The following is a 21,059-nucleotide window of genomic DNA, read 5'->3' on the forward strand; positions in this document are numbered from 1 at the left end:
GGCTAGATTTTCTAAAAGATTAAGAACAAAAAGGATGAGGTTTACCTTGAAGTTCTTGAGAAAATCCAAAGGAAGAAGAATGAAATGCAATGTAGAGCCAAGGGCTTCTCTACCTTGAATGGGCTCTTTAAGTAGACTAGTTTAGATTAGGGGGTGCAAGCCAAGGGTTTCAAGGGGTTTTATGGCCCTTTTGAGTGGAATAAATCAGAATTAGGGGAATTGAATCTGATTTATGAAGGCAAACCAAGGGTTTCCAAGATTAATGGTGCAATGGGTAAGTGAAGGGTTTACGGAATTTAGTGTAAAGATGAGTAGTTTCGCTTGCTTGTCATGCAAGTTTCACTCGGGAAAATGAGGTGAATTTTGGCGAATCATTCATGATGAGACAATGACCAAGTATTGTCATCAAATACTTGGTTGGATATTAAAATCTTCCGATTACGGTCAGAATTTTGAAATGCCGAATTCGGAATGGAAAAATATTTAGAAATGCATTTTGGATAAACTTGATGTCTATCCTGACTCGAAATAATTTTTCGAAGCCAAAGGCGCAATCAGAATTCGATTCCGAGCTGCATAATTCAAAACACGTTTTTGGGCCGAATTCGGGCAAATTTGGGCCCGACAACAGTTCAAAAACTTTTCATCACAGAAAGTTACGAAAATTTTACCACAAGATAGGAATTCACAAAAGAAGACTAGCACTCAACTATGGTTTAGCCTAATTCATTACCGATTAATTTCTAAAATTAATGTTTGTTAAAAATAAATAATTAATAAAATATATGAAATTTTCACGGTGTTACAATCCCATGCTCATTCAACCGTGGCATTCAAGTTCAATAGGTCAAGTCATTAAGTTTGCTTTCAATTGTAATAAGGCACATGTGCCATTTCTTTTACTACTCGAATATAGTCTAAATTAGGAGTAGGTTCATTGTTTTTTAGAGTATCCAATGTAAGCGTGCATGGCATGCACTTTAAGTTGCCAACCGAGGGAGCCTTAGAGGCTTGCCTATATATGTAATGCTTCATGCTATGAAATAAACACATTGAGTCAAAAACTAAATTGTATTCCTATGTGAATCAAAGAGGATTTTATCCTTGTGAGAGTATTCTCCAAACCTTATTGGCTGAACCAAGATTAGAGTTCTTATCAAGAACCAAGTTCTTGTGGCGAGCATCACTTTAGCTTATCAAACAACTGAATTGTTTAGGGCACCCCACCTCAAATATTTTCCATCTTCTTTTATCCAAACACAAGTTATTTCCGCTGCATAAACTCAAGGCTTAACTCAACCGTGAGCCTAGGCCATACACCAACCAAAATAGATCGTTTCAAGAGCCTTTTACCCAAGAGGTTCACATCAAAAACATCTCAGGACAATCCTGAAGATCATCTTCGACAAAGTTTGTCATTTCCTCGAAACGATCGTCTTCATATGCATTTGTGTAGTTGTCTTTCATATGCATCTCATCATCACAATCCATAACGTCTCTCGTATCACCATGTCTTGTCCAACATGTGTAACTTTGATCAATCATGTGACACACTAAATGAACTTTTAACTCATTTGGAGTAATTCGGTTTGAGTAACAACATCTTAAGCAATGACATACAATTCTATTAGGGTTTTCAGCATTCTCAATTACAAACCTAACAAACAATTTCACTCCTTCTTCATACTCATTCCTCAATCGATTGAAACACATCCATTTTCGATCCATTTTCTATTAAGAAAAACATATAATGAGCATAAATCCCTAAAGCTTGGAGTTAAGCTCGTCAAGCAGAACAAACGCATTATTATGTAATTAAAAATGGGGGAACCTTAACTCATAATGTAAGCTAAATGAGCCGGAACTCGGAAACCCCAACTCAATACAAGCTAAATGAGTGAAATTATTTTCACTCGTTTATAAGAAAAATATTTATAACTCAATACGAGCTAAGTATAATGTAATTAAAAAGAAAAATAACTATATGAAAAACTCACTTCCAATTCGGCGTTGAATGCGTGAATGATGATTTTGAGGTTAAACGAGTGAAGGATTTTCAAAATCGGTGTTGAATGATTTCGTGTAAAATGAGTGAATGATTTTCGGTGTTGAATGAGTGAATGATTTTGAGGTTGAATGATTTTCGAGGTCGATTTTGAGAGTAAATGTGTAAGAGTGTGGGAACATTTTAATTTTTTAGGATCTAATAGTATGTTCAACAGCGCATAATTATGATGCAGCTGTCAACGATACAAAATCAACAGCACATAGTGAAGATGATACTGTCAATAATACCGAATCAACAGCGCAACCGTAAGGAAACGTTATGGAAGAACTCCCCATTTAAATATAAATAAGGTAAGTGTTCCACAACGCAAACTTAAGGAAACACTATGGAAGATATAATAATTTTTTTACTAATTCATTTTATAATGAAATTCAAATTAATAATTACATTATGACATTTGATTAATGACAATTAATTAAATATATAGAACAATTAATAATGACAATAAATAACATTCAAACAATTAATCGATTAGGCACTGTGTTAAGCGATTAAGTGTAGAGAAAATAGTTTTGTTGATCATATCGATAATACTTCTTACGAATACGTTGTTGTATAGCTAAAAGAGAATAAATGAGAGATAATTATTCAACGGTGTTTTTTTACTGAATGTGTTGTTGTATGCAACGTAATCAACAATGTATTGTTAAAAAAGCGTTGTTGTATGGTTTTAACGACAGCGCAATAAAAGAAGCATTGTTGAATACCATTATTCCTAATTCTACACAGTCACGCACACAATAGAAAATAATCTGAATGCATACAGAAACAAAACATAATAACAAAATGAATATATGAACACAACTGAATTTATATATTGAACATTAATTACACTATAATGTTTATATTGAATAGAATTCCCTAAGCTACAATATGTTCTACATTCATTGAATTATACAGACCAAATCATATACAATACATTGAATTCTCTAAGCTACAATCTGGGCAAAACTAATCTAGTATACATTTAGCTATAATTTGTCAACAGAAATAAGTACAAAGTTTGACCATTGTTCTCTAATCTGGTTGACTTTGTCATCTGTATATGATTTCTCATCAATCTTGATTGCATTAGTTGGTCATTACTGAATGATCTCCCTCATGAATTTCAACAAGTAATAGCCGCAATCTACCTGGTTTGTTTGGAAAGGAGTCTACAATTAAAATGAAGTAAACATATAAGTATAACATTAGTTGACCAATACACATATAATTGTTTGAGATGATTTGTGTCAATACCTTTATACGAGTTCACCTGATTTTGGGATTTGGTATCTTGTTTCTAGCACGATTATAGTTTCTGTAAACTCTCACCACACTAAACAATAGAAAATGTACTTAATTACTAAACAAAAAATGAAAGTGAAAGTGTAACTAAAAGTTTAAATGAGTGGTCCACTTACCTATAAAACATCTCTTTCATAGAGGGGTAGTTGTTCATATCACCATGTATCAATGAGTCAAAATAGTATACTTCTCCATTGACCCGATTGATGGCAACCAAAACTCAATGATGTCTAATAAAACATATGTACATGATTAGGAAATGTTAAACACAACAAACATACTAAAGAAAGAAATATAAAAAACAATTAAAAAATGTTCCCCCGATATTAAAAGATGCAAGAAATAAATATGCATCTTCTTTATGATGGAGGAGATTATCTGTAATTCGTTCTGTTTTTTCCTCAATCTCATTTTTGTCACCCGACACCAAAGTGGTAAGGTGTGGGGATATGAATATCATCTTTTCCTTATTTACCTTAATAAAAATTTCATACAAGTACCTAGTACATATAACACAAATGTTAGTTAATTATAACACATCGTCATGCAAAAGTGAGAAGTTAAGAAAACATAATTTACCTCATATATATACATACATTAGTTGCACCTATACAATCACGTTTATATACATCTCGGATTGGTCAAATTCGCCTTCATTGATTGCTCAAATTCGTTGAACCGTTCCATGAGGCCATCTAGTTGATTTTGAACTTGGCTCATTTCGGTTTTAGTTGCACGCTTTGGATGGGGTACAAATATTTGTTGGCTAACCCCAAATCCTGCACCTCGGATACGGCCATGGTAGATAGGAAGTCCTAGTGCCTTGTCAAGTATTATGCGGCTATCCGGGTTTGCCTCCTTTTCTTTTAGGGCAACCTGACAAATCAAGAAAAAACATATTGTTAATTAATCACATTTTGATAAATTAAGTATAGAAATTAAGTATAATTAAAAAATGAGCACTAACAACACGTCTTGCCGCTTCTTGAACTTCCTCATTGTCGATGACATTATCCTTGTTCTTACGGGCACCCACCCATAGAACATGGAGTTCTACTCCATATGGAGTCATAGGTATATCGCTTTTGTTCTCCAACTAACAAAACATAACCAATAATGTACTTACAAATTAACAATACTTACAATTTTTTCCTCGATTCCTCTATACTCCGCTCGAGAAGTTCGGTATGGATATAAAGGCTTGGATGCCCTCTTGCGGTTTTCATTACTTAATTTCTGAGAAAATAAACAAAATTAATATCAACAACCATATATATGTATATACAAAGCATATATACAAAAGTTAATACAAAGAATATGATTTTACCAAGAAAGACTCGTCTTGTGTGCGTAGGGTGACAAAAGTCTTCCAATCCTCTTCATCAACGATATTTGCATATTTAGTTGGAGGTTTTAGGTTGACATTGCCTTCAACATCTCTGGGTAATTTTCCAACATCAGTTTGGAATTGTCGGAGAGTCTTGTCAGCCGATTTAAGGATATAATCATTATGCTCCTCACCAACATCAAAAGTTGACTAAAATAAAAACACATATACATCATATATTGCATGAAAACAAATGCATATACGTACATTGCATGAAAACATAACACATATACGTACATTGCATGAAAACACAAAAACTGAAAAATAAACTTACTGTTATTTCATTCCAAATAAGCTCCTTCATGGTATTCCCTACATCACTCCATTTCTTGAATGTTAGCTTCAGATTCTGCCTAACAACAATACTAATGTAGNTGTAGCTTACCAATGCATTGTCACCCTTCGAGTTTAATGGTTGGCCTTTAGAGTTCCATTGAATTTCTATCTTCACATCCTTACTTCTTGACCGAATGACATTCTTCATGGAAGTCATTCCACGTGGAGGTCATTTTTGAACAACGATTTGTTTGTCTTGTGGAGTCGGTGTAGCTTCGTCACCACTGTGAGAACCATAATCGTCACTTTGGGAAGTCATTGATGAAGTTTTTCTAGGTTTATGAGAGTATAAGGGTTTGCTGAGAGTATGAGGATTTATTTTCGATTAAGTTTGAGAGCATAGAGGGAACGATTCATGTTTTAGATATTTAAACTGTATTACCAATTTAACCGCGCATATTAATAGTAGCGTTGTAGAATAGACATCTTTAACAACACATACTAAAAGTAGCGCTATTGTATTGACATCTTCAACAGCGCATGTTAAGGATTGTGTTGTTGTTGTGTATCCAGATGTTCACTCCTTATTTTCATTAACACATCTTCAACAACGCATGTTAACAGTAGCGATGTTGTATTGACATCTTCAACCGTGCATATTAAGGTTTGCGTTGCTATTGTGTATCCAGCTGTTTACTACTTATTCATTAACACATCTTCAACAACGCTACTTATATGTACCATTGTTGAATAGAATCTAATTGATAGTGCAATATTAATTATGCGCTGTTAAACTGAACTTATTTTCCAATTTAACAACGTGTTCGTAGTTATGTGTTGTTAAATTAACATTTTACATAACTGGAAAATATTTATACAACATGAATTAACATTAATTAAGATGAAGTTGTCATGAAGTAGATTACTACATAATTGTGTTTACTTATACTAAACTAGAAAAATATTAAACATTACATTTTGTTAATTTGTTTTTGTATTTATTATGTATTGTTAATTTGTTTATTATGTTTAATTTATTAATAATAAACAGCAAAAGTATTAAAGAAAATAATCATCCAAATAATTAACAAAAAAATAGAAATTAACATCCAAAATAATTGTTTTATTATTCATTCAGAGAGGCAAAATACATTATAATGAACTAAATGATTTGATATATGCAAATATAATGAACTAAATGATTTGGTAGATCAAGAATAAAATGAAAATGATTTCAATGAAGGAAATAATTTTTTCCTCAACTCCTCTATACAAAACTTCATCTCACGCAAATCTTGTATAACAGTCACTTCCCTTCTAAAATCTGGGACCGTTTTGAAAATTGAAAGAGCTCAACGAATTAAACTCAATACTTTACAAATTAATCTTGTCCACAATTTTTTCTTCGACTCCTCAACAAAAATCTTGTATAACAGTTCATTGATTTCCTTTTAAAATCTGGGTCCTTTTGCCATGAAGGAAATCAATAAACTTAATGAATTGCAGATGAAGAAAATTATTTCATTGATTGTTTTCCTTTTATTTTCGTTCAATTGAAAGAGATCAATGAACTAAATCTTCATCTCACGCAAATCTTGTATGACAACCACATTCCTTCTGAAATTTGGGTCCTTTTTCAAAATCAAAAGTTGTTAAAGACCTCCTTGACATGATTCTGAAACAGAAACACAATTTTTTCCTCGACTTCTCTCTACAAATTTGGGTCCTTTTTCTCTTTTTCACTCTCTGTAGTATTGCTCTTTTTGTACTACTTTGTGTTTTCTTCCTCCTAACTTCATGAACATACTCTTATAGAAACACATACTCTTAGTGATGAAATAGGATATTGAGTGAACCACAATATTTATAGATGAGTGAACCGTAATACCATTAATATTTCAATAAACGATGAGACGTATAACGTGTCACTCAACCATTAATATTTCAACAATCAAGAAACGCATAACCACTCAACCATTAATATTTCAACAAATGAAGAGACGCATATAACTGCCACCATTAATTCAACAACACATAATTAAGCAAGCGTGGTTACTATGTCATCTTCAACAGTGCTTCCTTAATTATGCGTTGTTGCATGTATTAACATTAACAACACTTTCTATCAAATGTGTTGTTAAACATAAATCATTCAAATCAGCGCTAATGTTACTGATGTTCAACAGCGTTTTGTCAAGAATGCGCTGTTGAAGTTACACAAATTGATAGCATCTGTTTTATTATACGTTGTTGATGTTCTTCCGCCTCATTTTCAACAGCATCGTTCAAAATTGCGCTATTGAATGATCGATGTTTATTACAATATATGGCGTAGTGTAGTACCCAAAAAAACTAAGTACCTAAAAATGTTTTCTAGATTTCAACTTTCATAAATAAACAAACTATTTCTCCAACAATCGGGCGGAAAACACTACCTGTACCTATTGTCATCCCTATGTGTTTAACAGTAAAATAAAAGTTTTAATGTGGGCACATATTGTATTATGAGGTATCATGTGCATAGAACTATTTGTACTAAATACGAAATCAGCACAATTATATTCTTAGTAGTAGTGGTTAATGATTCACTAATATCCGGTATAAGAAGGGAAAATCATGTCGGTATATACGAGCTAGAGCTATCAAACAAGGATTTCAACATTTTGATGAAGACTTGATTTAATTACAGCACTTTTGATGACTCGAGGAATAATAATTGAGTTTATAAGGCAGTAAATTTCTTTCACTTTTTATCTAACTAGTGAGAAGTTATATTTTTTTGGTTTAATCATGACACTCTCATACAGACTATGAGTAAATTACTAATCTCTTTCAGAATGTATAGTTGTCGCTTCTAACAATTGTTACGTTAAGGAATCGAACTTTTAACTTTAAGTCTATTTGAGAATCTAATAAGATCTTACTAGAGATGAGCATGTGTCGAGTTGGGTCGGGTAAGACTTGTTTCTTACCCAACCCTAAATATGAGTGAGATCGTTTTTTAAACTTAGACCCAACCATACCTGAAACTAACCTGACCCCAAATATCGACTGCAACAACCTTCAAACGCGACCCGATGCATACCTCTTTTAGATAAAATTTTCTTAATATTTTACTTATTATTATGGATATGTAATTTGATATATAAAATGATATATGTATATATATATATATTGTTAATCATGTATATATGATGAAATATCATAGAATCAATAGTACTTTCCACAAAAGAGATGTCATATTCTATATACAAATGAATAAAATACATACAAACATGATAAACGAGTGACCATGTGACGGGTTGGGTCGGGTCATGTTTGTCCCCACTCGGCCCTTAATATTGCTTGAATCCAATTTTTAAACCCGATCCTGGTCCTAGACCCAATGAGATCCAATCATATTTCATCGGATCATAGTTAGGCCAAATAAGGTGGCGGGTAGGAATTGGTCATGTTCACATTTAGATTTTACCTCACTAAACCAACCTCATTTACCACTTTAGAGCATGTTATATTTAGTGTATTAATATGATCAATGACACTGATGTGAAAAAGCAAAATCAATTGGCAGTTTACCGCTGAAGCAAACAAGATGAACTTCTCCTTATGGTCTTTGCGCATGAAAGCAAGTCAAAGCTTTTGTTGTATCTCTCCCGCACATTTTTCACCTTTTCATTTTATCACACACATATTTATATATATTCCCTTATGTATTTTACCCTTTTTTCTTTTGTTTTAATTGAAATTCATCATGGTTGTGACATCATGCAATCATAGTAGGTGCTAAATGGCAAACCAAACATTTGGGGTAGGAGTCACATTGTGAATATCTTCAAAACAATCTCCATTCCCCACCAATATGTTCAAAGTAGGTGGAGAAGTTCGCGTGTCATTCTTCATCAATCACTAAAAGCTACCGTCTGACCCCATTTCCATCTCTTATCATATCACGCATCTTGAATAGGAAGAAAAAATAGAATCTTCCCTCTCAAGCTAGCTTCAAAACAATATAAATTGAGTTAATTGATCTAATCCCAGCTATATTTTAACAATATTGGATTGTTGGAATTTGATATTGTAGTAAAACCAATCTAAATTTCAACTTGCATGTTATTTTTATGTGTGGATTAAACTAGTGTTTATACATGTGAAAATTGAAAATTCTGAATCAACTTGTATTTTCAACACGTTATTTTTTGAATGTTTTCGAGTGAGCATTTGCAAATTTATTTTGAATGAACTTGATTTTATGAATTTGATTTGAATTGAAAATGAGATTGAAGTGAACTATTTATGTTTGCAAATCTTTATCATTTTTAATAATAATAAAAAATTGGGTAATTTTGATTAAAATTGCTTTTAGATGTTTAATTATACCAAAATGGATTTAACTTCCAAAATTATTTTATATTCCATTAGATGGATGAGAAAGTGAGAATTGAGAAAATTAAAAATATACAGCTAGTGGCGGAGCTTCTTTAGGACAGGTGGGGGCAACTGCCCCCTGAATTTTTTTTTAATTTAAAAAAATTATTTACTTATTTTAATATATATTTTTAGCTTATACAAATTATACATTCCTTCTAAAAATTATAGATATAGATAAAGTTTTTTACATGTATAAATATAAATATTATTTATAATATTTACTTCATTTTAGTTCATGATGATTTTGCACTTAAGAAAATATTATAAGATCACAAATTATCTTTATCAAACTTTTACAGCAAAAGTCCTAAAATTCTATGTATTTTTATAAATCATTTAATATTTATAACATATGTATTTTTATGCAAAAATTATACCTATAGACTTTAATGCGAGTAAGAAAATATTTATTTGAAATTTTAATTTCAACATTTTATTATTGATGTCGTTAGTAATTCATGCTTGAAAAAATATCAATCATATCTGAATTAATTGCAACTTTGATGATAAAGTAAAAGTGAATGCATATAATTTGCTTGATTAAGTTATTCGTTTTATCTTAAATATTCTGGTGCAACTACTATAGGAAGATCATTTTTAGTAACGAACACAATCAAATAAACTTATGTAGTAAAATAGAAGATGAATTTCTTGTACATAACATGATGATTTATATTGAAATGTAAATATCTAAAAAATTTACTCTTAATTCAATCTTCGATGAATTATTTATAGTTTTGTTATTCAACTAATTTTAATTATAAATTACAATTGAATATTATTGCACCTCCTAAAGTAAAGTTCAAGATGTTGGTCACATATGAATAGCCAAATTAGATGTTGGTCACATGTTATATAAAGATAAAAAAAATAATCATATGCCTTTTTCTATTAATATTCATCATTCAAATAAAATAAAAATGATTTTTTCATTAATAATAACCTAACATTCTCACCCCACGATGTATATTGTCAAATAAAAAATTGTGTGAGTAATTGTTTTTTTATTAAATGAAAAATATGTACTTTACCTTTTGAAATAAAAGTGCATAAAATTTATTATATGGAGGTAGATATGAGAAAATTAAGCAAACATAATTTTGCTACTCAACCATATACCAAAAAGTAGTGTTATTAGGACCGGGCTGGTCCATTCGTCACTCAGATATAGATGATTGGCCAATATATCGTCCACCTTATCAAGCTGTTTTTGACCGATTGAAAAATGGTCCAATCAGGTTAGCCCAGAACAACCTGGTCAATTAAACTATTCGGGCTAACTACTAATTAAAAAATTAAAAATAAGCAATTAAAAAACTAAAACCTAAATTAGAAATAGCACTCAATAGCAACACACACCATCAAAAAACGTAGCAACACACGAACTGGCCAACTGAAATGCAGTCGCACGCAGTTGCCACTCACACTCCACCATCACCACTCACACTCCACCGTCACCACTCACACTCCACCATCGCCATTGTGGGAGAGTATGTTTTATGGTTGTATATGTATTGTGTGTTGGAGAAATTCCTTCTCCATCCGAAATCCATAGAGTGAATGCGGAAGTCCTTATGACCATGGCTTTGTTCTCACAACCTAATGTGTATGCCCATACATACACCCGAATGGAACATCCATGATCCAGACCGAAGAAACCCCAAATGAGTTCATGGTGAAGATGAAGAACATACCTTGTTGAGCCATTTCCGGAATCTCGAAGGTATGAGGGTGCGATGATCTTCCAGATGATAGAGCGTCTTACGGTTTTCCTTATGCTTTTCTAGAGGGGAATGAGAGAGCTTTCTTGAGTGTGCTTAGGGAGAGTATGTGTTGCCTTAGCCTTGGGTTATAAGGAAAAACCTCATCCTTATACTTTATGAGTCTTATGGATGGGTGGATAGTGTTATCCTATCCTGGATAACACTATTCTCATCCTACCTTATTCTCCTTAACCTTAACACCTGAAAACCTGTTGCTCTACAAATGGGGACCATAACCCATAAAAGTAACCCCGAAGTGGTTACTACTTTAGTTGCAATAATTCTGATTCAGTCCCTTCATCAAATCAGAAATTGCCTGAAGGTATCTACACTTATTATTATTTCATGACACATATGCTCTTAGCCACCAAATTAATTACATAAGATCATTTTATATTTTGGCTAATTACATAATGGTCATAACACAATTATAGAATTATATTTGTGACCCATAAATTGTCAGAAATTCCAACATTGTGAAGTTATTTGAATTATGTCTAGTTTTATGGCTGTTTGTATGGCCACTTTTTTCTAGTTTTATGGTTGTTTGTGTCGTGAAGTTATTTTTCCAGGTTTGGTCTGTTTATGTATTCTAAATTGATTATGTCTCAAAAGTTTACCATGGTGAAGAAAGCAAACCCATGTATAAGATGCACATAGTACAGTTCCTAAAAACTCTTCACTAAGTTAGGGTGGTAATACGGGTCAGCTCTGTCCGCCTTTGGCCTGCCAAAATATGGTTGACCTGGCCCTTATTTTTTAAAGGACTAAAAATGTCATGCCAACCCATATTTGGTAGGACGGGCTGACCCGTTTTATTTCTTCAAAACACACATGAAAGCTTTTAGCAAAAAATAAATAATCATTATGCCTCATAAATGTTTTTTAAAACAAAAAATCACAAACAAAAGTCACAGTTTCACAATAACATATTGGCTTAGGTCAAAACTTGTAAATTATAAACAATAAACTAATATAGTCTTAAACTTTTAGACTCATACTTCACAATAAAGTTTCTAACTCCTAAGTTTTAAACATTAGATGTTTTGTTGGAAGAAGATGTCTTCACTTTTCTATTACTATCACCATCAACGTCTTTCAAATCTTCTTCATCATCTACATTATGTACATGATTAAATTAATATATGCATATAAAAATAATTTACTAACAAATAAATGATAATCACATTGAAAAACAATAAATTACATTCACAAACAAAACCATTCAACCAATTCCGAGCACAAATCAAAGCTTCCACATTTTTGGATAAAAGTTGACTTCTATACTTGTCAAGAACATGTGAACCAATGCTAAACACAGATTCAGATGTAACAGTTGTAATATATAGGAATGCAAAGCAAGTCATGAGCCATGATTGATATCTCTGGAAATCGACTTTTATTTTCTTCCCACCACTATAGCACATCCAAATCATTATTATCTTTAAAATTTAAAGATACCTCCTCCAAATAAAGATCAAGTTGTGGCTTTCCCGTTTTTGTGGCAAATTGCGTCTTGTGTCTGTCGAGTGCCTATTAAATATTTCACAAATAAAACATGTTAATAGCAAATATATATATATATATATATAATTAAACTATTAAGTATTTAAACCATTAATTCATAAAGGTATAAAATATTTACATCAAACACATAACCTAAATTTTGAAATTTAGCCTTCTTTTGAGGAGCATTAGAAGTCAGAGTCTGCATAGAAGTAAGAGCACTTGTGCTATTGTTCAAATAGCATGTACAACTTTCTTTTAACTAACTGCAACTTTGTTTCAAAAATAGAATTACCAACTCTTTCAAAATAATAATTCAATGTCTCCAACTTCACCCTAGGGTCAACAAAAACACATGGATTTTTTCCTACTCTTTTCCACTCTTCTATTGAAGGAGAAAACCTGTAATTATCATCATACATGTGGAGTTTTTCAAATACATGCTTATATCAAAAGCAAATTCAAGAATCAAATAAGTAGCTAGAGTTCCACCTTTTAGGAACATCTAAATACAAGCCAATAGAAGTATCAACACCACATATCTTCTCAATGCATGCCTTAAATTTGAGCATTCTACTTTCTGAACCTCTCACATATTTGATGTTCTCCCTGATTTTATAAAAGGTAACACTAGCTACCTTCAATCCCTCTTGAACAATTAGATTCAATATGTGTGCAGAACAACGCACATGAAAGAAGTTTGTCTATCATATAACAATGAGTTTTCCATAATAAGCTTGTTTTTCAATTGTTCTTGCATGACATCATTGGAGGAAGTATTATCTAAAGTTAGAGAGAACAAAATTTGCCTATACCCTATTCATTCAAAAATTCAAGTATTTGAGAGTGCAAAGCGTCAAGGATTGCATTAGCAACATTTGCCTATGTTTTGATGAAGACAAGGAATTAGCTAAAGCTTGAAGATGGCTCAACAATCAATATGCCGATGGCTCAAGTGGTGTCTATGCTATTAATCTTTATTATCTTTTTAGAAGTCTAAGATGCTTGCCATAGATATTGAGTCTAGGATAGGTAAACCTAGGTGTGAATCTCACAAGACTTAATAAAGTAATCAGTCCATTAAAATGAGACATCATCTAGAAATATATGATAAATAGGTCCATGCATTTATATACATTGATTTTATGCATTACATGTATTATATTTTGGAAATCATGAATTGAATGAGCATGCATCATATATGGAGTTTACCATACATTAACAAGTGAATTTTTACACTGGTTAATCAATTAAGGTAACCCGTTAATCCATATTATGTATATTCGATTTCGTTTAATGCAAAGCTTCAATGCTCTTATTTCGTTATTAATTTTGTCTAATTTATTTATTTGTAATGATTAATAATAGAAAATGAGTTTATTTCAAAATAATCATGTTTAATACTAATTATTAAAAAAAGATCTTAAAATGTTTTCAATTAATATTATTTAATTATTTTTAAAACTGAAACAGTAGGAATTCAATCTTATTAAAACATTCTCAATTAATATCATCTAATCATTTTTTTAAATTTTAAAACGCCAAATAGGATATGTAATAATTGCACGTTTAAATAGTGGATCTTAAAACATTCTAAATTAATATTATTTAATAATTTTTTAATACTTAAATATGAAGAATTCATTGTTACTATTATCAATAGAATGAGTTATGATATTACAATTAATAAGAAAAAAATTTGTTGATATTCTATCTCGCTTAAAAAATAATAGAGAATGAATTTAGTTCAAAATAATCATTTGCAATACTAATTATTTAAATAGATCTTAAAACATTTTCAATTAATATAATCTAATTATTTTTAAAACTGAAATAGTAGGAATTCAATCTTCTTAAAATATTCATATTCTTGATGTAAACCCTACTAGGGCAGCCTTTGATCCCAAGGGCAAAAAAAGTCATGATGGTACTACAACTAAGGCCAAGGCCAAGGCATGGATCCTTAAGGTCTCAAAGGACACAATTGACCCATGAGAGGGTATGTGAGAATGACATTTATGTCCTTAGGGTATGTTCCAACTTAGGTTTATTTTATTTGCATTGATTCAAATAAATGAGATTGCATTCTCATATAGTCTTAGGTTTATTTTTATTCAAGTATTTTAGTATTTAATTCATGTAATATGGGTTGAGATTTATTTGTAACATGGTCCATATTTCGTGACCAATTAGTTCACCTAGGTTCAAGGGTAAGCTTGTCACGTGACATTTGAAGCTAGAGTCATACAAATTCAAATGGCATAATCAAATGTTCTCCAACCAACATTGAGGATTCGGTTAGCATGAAAATAGGAGAAGATAGATTACTTATGGCCTTAGGGATGACATAGCTATAATCAAGGAAATTAGATTGTAAAGTTGTTATTCAACTTGCTTGAAGATAAATTTAGTTGCTTGAAGATATATATAATTTGGCAAATGATTTGGTTCACTATCTTATCTTCTCCAAATTGTGGGGATTTTGAAATCAAAAGAGGCTTGTGAATCTTCAAATAGATCAAGACTTGGTCAAGGCATCAACAACCCAGCCAACAAATGTCTCAACAAAATTACATTATTTAAGATCTTATCTACTTGATTTAATTAGGAATTACATTATTATTTTATATTTATTTTTAGCCTAAGTTTTAATTAGGATTTTCTATTATGCAAATTAATTAGGACTTAGTCTTTTAATTCAGTCCAAGACATTCAGATTGCCTATTTATGTAATTGAATTGTCATTAATAAAGTTAAGTTGAATTTTCAGTAAATTTGAATTGTTTTAGTTGAGAGCACTTCTCCAAACCTACGTTGGCTGTGGCCACCATTAACAAGTTCTTATCAAGCTTCCTTGCTTGTGGCGAACCTCATAGCTTCTCAAGCTTCCATGCTTATGGCGCTTCTCCCCTTCCATTCTTTTCCACCTTCAACCTTAACCTACAACTCATACAACATGCCTCACGCACAAAACAAACCTTAATATTACCCTAATTTCACAAAATCGAATTTGGACTCCAAAAGTCCTAAAGTATCAAGCTAAACGATCTTTAAAACAAAGACATCCCCAAGAGGTTGTCACCAATTCTAAATTATTATCTAATCATTTTTTAAATTTTAAAACGCTAAATAGGTATGTAGTAATTGCACATTTAAATAGCAGATCTTAAAACATTTTCAAATAATATCATCTAATCATTTTTTTAAAACTTACATAGGAAGAATTTATTGTTACTATTAATAGAATGAGTTATGATATAACAATTAATAAGGAAATTTGTTGATATTCTATTTAGCTTAAAAAAATAATAGATAATGAATTTATTTCAAAATAATCATTCTTAATACTGATTATTTAAAAAAATCTTAAAACGTTTTCAATTAATATTATTTAATTATTTAAAACTGAAATAGTAGGAATTCAATCTTATTAAAACATTCTCAATTAATATCATCTAATTATTTTTAAAATTTTAAAATGCTAAATATGGTATGTAGTAATTGCGCATTTATATAGTTGATCTTAAAACATTCTCAATTAATATCAATTAATCGTTTTTAAAACTTAAATATTATGAATCTATTGTCAAAAAATGAGTTATGATATTATAATGAATAAGGAAATTTGTTGATATTCTATTTTGCACAAAAAATAATAGACAATAAATTTATTTTAAAATAATTATTTTTAATACTAATTATTTAAAAAGATCTTAAAACGTTTTCAATTAATATTATTTAATTATTTTTAAAACTGAAATAGTAGGAATTCAATCTTATTAAAATATATTCGATTAATATCATCTAATCATTTTTTAAATTTTAAAACGCTAAATAGGATATGTAGTAATTGTCATTTAAATAGTAGATCTCAAAACGTTCTGAATTAATATCATTTAATCATTTTTTAAAACTTAAATAGGAAGAATTCATTGTTACTATTAATAGAATGAGTTTTGATATTACAATTAATAAGGAAATCTGTTGATATTCTACCTCGCTTAAAAAATAATCGACAATGAATTTATTTCAAAATAATCATTTTAAATACTAATTATTTAAATAGATCTTAAAATGTTTACAATTAATATTATTTAATTATTTTTAAAACTAAATTAGTATGAATTCACTCTTACTAAAATATTATCAACTAAAATCATCTAATCATTTTTAAATCTTAAAACACTATATAGAATATGTAGAAATTACACATTTAAATAGTAGATCTTAAAACATTCTCAATTAATATCATTTAATAGTAGGAAGTCATTGTTATTATTAATAGAATGAGCTATGATATTACAATTAATAAAAAACATTGTTGCAATTTTATCTCACTTAAAAAATAATAGACAATGAATTTATTTCAAAATAATCATTTTTAATACTAATTATTTAAATAGATCCTAAAACATTTTCAATTAATATTATTTAATTATTTTTAAAACTGAAATAGTATGAATTCAATCTTATTAAAATATTTTCGATTAATATCATCTAATCATTTTTAAAATTTTAAAATGCTAAATAGGATATGTAGTAATGGCACATTTAAATAGTAGATCTTAAAATGTTCTCAATAATATCATTTAATCATTTTTTTTAAAAAGTAGTAAGAATTCATTGTTATTATTAATAGAATGAGCTATGATATCACAATTAATAATGATTTATGTTGATATTCTACATCGCTTAAAAAATGATAGACAATAAATTTATTTTGAAATGATAATTTTTAATACTAATTATTTAAATAGATCTAAAATATTCTCAATTAATATTATTTAATTATTTTTAATACTTAAATAGTAGGAATTCAATCCTATTACTAATAAATGAGTTATGATGTTACAATTTATAAAAAAAAATATGTTGATGTTCTATCTGGCTTAAAAATAAAATTACTAAATAGAGCTGAAGTTAATAATATTATATCCATTATATGATAATTTTTTACTATTATTGCAAGTATGTATTAATATTTTCTTTTATATTTTTATTTATGAATTTGTTCAAATCACAAAGAAAAGAGGGAGTTGTCTAAATGAGTAACATTTTTGAGAATTAATTTTATTGTGATAATAAAACAGTTACATTTGTCTAAAAGAATAAAATTAGGAGTATACCCTTACTAATGTTATTTTTATTTCACAATGATATTATTCTTCTACCTGTATTTATGGCTTTAAAATAATATTTTTGATTTGATTATGATAATGAATTGATTTATTTTATATTTATTTCTGATTACTTAATTTCACGTCGTACTCCTTATGAGTATAAATTTGAGACAATGTTCATCATGTATATATTTTTTGATAATATGTGTTCAATTTCATTCAAAACAACATATTGAAAAAGTTTACCAAAATAGAACATAATGGAGGTTGAGAGTGTTCTTTAGACTTATATACTTTTTTTCTCAGATTTGGGTCTGTTTCAAAATGTTATTTTTCATTTTGTCTTAGAAATATAATTAATATTATTTATTGGAGTTGAGTAGTTTTATTGATAAAAATACAATCATTTTATAAATTTGGACTTGCATTGGTAATGTAGATAATCATTTTATAAAATTAGACTTGTATTGGTAATCATTGGAGTTGAGTACCCTAAACCCTAACTTGCTAGTTTTCCACTAAAAACATCACTTTCACTTCTAGTGAAATAATGTTAATATTTATTACGTTTCCTCCTCTTTCCATTCCTAATACTATATTATCCTGTTTTAATTATTGGTAATGCATACAAATTAAGGTAATCATCAAGGTGTAAAATACAATATAAAGTGATGTAGTTTTGAATATTTTTATAGTTTCTTATAAAATGTTATCATAATAATTATTTTTGTTATTAAAATATTCATACATTAATATAATAGTGTAATATTTATGTAGTGATATTGTAAATATTTGTATATAGTACAACATTCGTCATTCATTTGTATTACTTTTTCGAAAAGTAAATAATAATTAAAAAAGAATGATAAGTGATAGACTGAACTCACAATGTATAAAACTCTTAAATTGTTAGTGCGTACTTTTTTGTCTCAATATAGTGTAATATATATAAAATAATAGTGTAAATGTTTATATAAAATCAATACAAAATTCACTGTTCATTTGTATTATTGTTTTTAAAAAGTAAATGATGTTTGAAAATGAATGGTGAATGATAGACTAATAATGTATAAAATTTTTGCACTTCCAATGTATATATTTATTTTAATTTTAATAGAATATACTATCTATGAAACTAATGTAGTGAGAATCGAACCGTACTAGGTAGTTTGACCACTGGCCAGACCTGAAAATATTTCTGGTTTACAGTCTTAACGGAATGAGAGTTTGACCACTTTGAACCGGGAAAATTTCAGTCAATTGTGTTAAACGTGGTTAAACCAAAATAACTCGAGAAGTAAACCGGACGGTTTACTTAAAATTAAAAAATGGAACACTACTCTAATCTTTTGTTTTACTTCGTTCCAAAAAATATTGAGAGATGTTATTTCAATATAATTACACATAACCAACGGGTGTTGGTTCAAGTAGTACATGTTTGAATCCCCTTAAGCAAGGTCTCGAGTTCGAGTCTTGTGCATGGAAAAAAATACATGTTGGAAGAGTTAGCTCCGCATAACTGTCGATTTTCTCAGTTCGGATAAGATTATCTCCAGTGCGATGATACATGTGGTAAACCAAAGAAATATATACATAATTACACATAATTATTAATTATATAAAATTTTACTTATATATAATTATTAAAGAATTATTAATTATATATAAAATCATCTGGTTCAATCAAATGATTTAACTGTTTAAACCGATTAAATCTGATGTGATACCTCTTCCGATTTAAACGTATGACTTGGGTTTACAATATTGTATGAAACTATGATTTATAATTTTATAGGCAAATTTGATAATATTAAAATCATTAATAATAACTCGTAAATTTAATTCATTTTTTTTAATTATGCGCGTGAAAATCTTATAAATAGGAATATTAACTTGGAATGAGACTATTCCATTCCACACTCTCATTCCCGATTTGTTTCCCTTCTTCTCCAATCCTACATAACACCCCATTCATTCGGTTCTTCTGTTCAACCACGCCCATCTTCTAAAATCCACTGTTGTTGTTAATATTGTTCCCGAAACCAGGTTTTATTGAAGATGCACTCCATGTGTTTGATTAAATGCTTAAACCATATATGGATTTGTGTTTTAACTTTTTAGTGTGTGTTTGTCTTCTATAGCATTTATTTAGGTATTTTAAAATACCATAACCCGATTGTTATTCTCTAAACCATTTTTCCCCGTGATTTATATGTTATATTTAATGAAGTGCAGCAACATAAGAAATATGATTCTTCTCAAAGACATTGCACCTGCAGCTGAGAACAACATAGAAACTAAATTTATACTCTTGGACAAAGGAAGGGTAATTGTGGAAGGGCAACATAAGACATGTTTGGCGCTCGTAGCTGACGAGACAGCATCAGTTCATTTTCAGCTATGGGGAGATGAGTGTGATGCTTTTGAGGCCGGCGACATGATTGATCTCACCAATGGCATATTTTCGAAGCAGCGGAATAACCTTGTACTAAGGGCAGGGAAGAGAGGGAAGATTATGAAGATAGGAGAGTTTACTATGTCATTTGTTGAGACACCAAACATGAGTGAGATTCATTGGGTTCCTGATCCTACTAATTCTAAGAAGTATATCCAAGGGCATGTGATATCTACCCATTCTCGTTTGTTCCCTCCAATTCCTTGAAATTAGTCTTGTGCACTTTATAGTTGAAAGAATTGAGCATCAATATATGATTTTTTCTAGTTTTACATACTTGTTTATATTTTATTTTCTCTCTCATCGTCTTTTCATTCGGTTAAAACATGGCATTGTATGATGTCTGGACATACAGAGTTCCTGAAGTCCAGAAAACATAATTCTTTCTTGAAACTTCTTATTCACTATGCGAAAGGATTTTTTTTTATTATTGTTTTTGCTTTACATCTTTTAGGGTTACATTACCTCACGTCATGTATAGGTTTATGGGATGAAAAACTCAAAAGGTTAACATTGAACATAATTAGATTGTTCTTGATAATTTCCATTCAAAGGAACACCATTTAATGGTTTTTGATTACATGCCACTTGGCTGCCAATTTGTTGGAATGAAAAATAAGGTACCAAATTGCTCTTGGAACAGCTATGGGGTTAACTTATCTACAGGAACAGTGTAGAGATTGCATCCAACACTGTGATGTTAAACCAGCAAACATTCTCCTAGATGCTGACTTTTTATCAAAAAGTGTCAAACTTTGGCCTAGCAAAG

The 21,059-nt window shown here is 29.9% G+C and overlaps 1 protein-coding gene across 3 annotated transcripts in view; it reads left to right on the forward strand.

Moving 5' to 3' along the window:
- LOC109362415 (SOSS complex subunit B homolog) overlaps positions 1 to 20,714 on the forward strand; it is a 64,286-nt gene extending 43,572 nt beyond the window's left edge. The window contains exons 1-2 of one of the 3 annotated variants that reach the window (XM_019608196.1): positions 19,756 to 19,987; positions 20,071 to 20,714. In XM_019608196.1, coding sequence (XP_019463741.1) covers positions 20,084 to 20,497 — 414 coding nt within the window. In that variant the 5' untranslated portion in view covers positions 19,756 to 19,987; positions 20,071 to 20,083 and the 3' untranslated portion in view covers positions 20,498 to 20,714. Of the gene's footprint in view, positions 1 to 19,755; positions 19,988 to 20,065 lie in introns of those variants that run through there. The other 2 variants (XM_019608194.1, XM_019608195.1) reach the window with 2 other exon arrangements.

The sequence above is a fragment of the Lupinus angustifolius genome, chromosome LG12, assembly GCF_001865875.1.
Source record: "Lupinus angustifolius cultivar Tanjil chromosome LG12, LupAngTanjil_v1.0, whole genome shotgun sequence".
Lineage (NCBI taxonomy): Eukaryota > Viridiplantae > Streptophyta > Magnoliopsida > Fabales > Fabaceae > Lupinus > Lupinus angustifolius.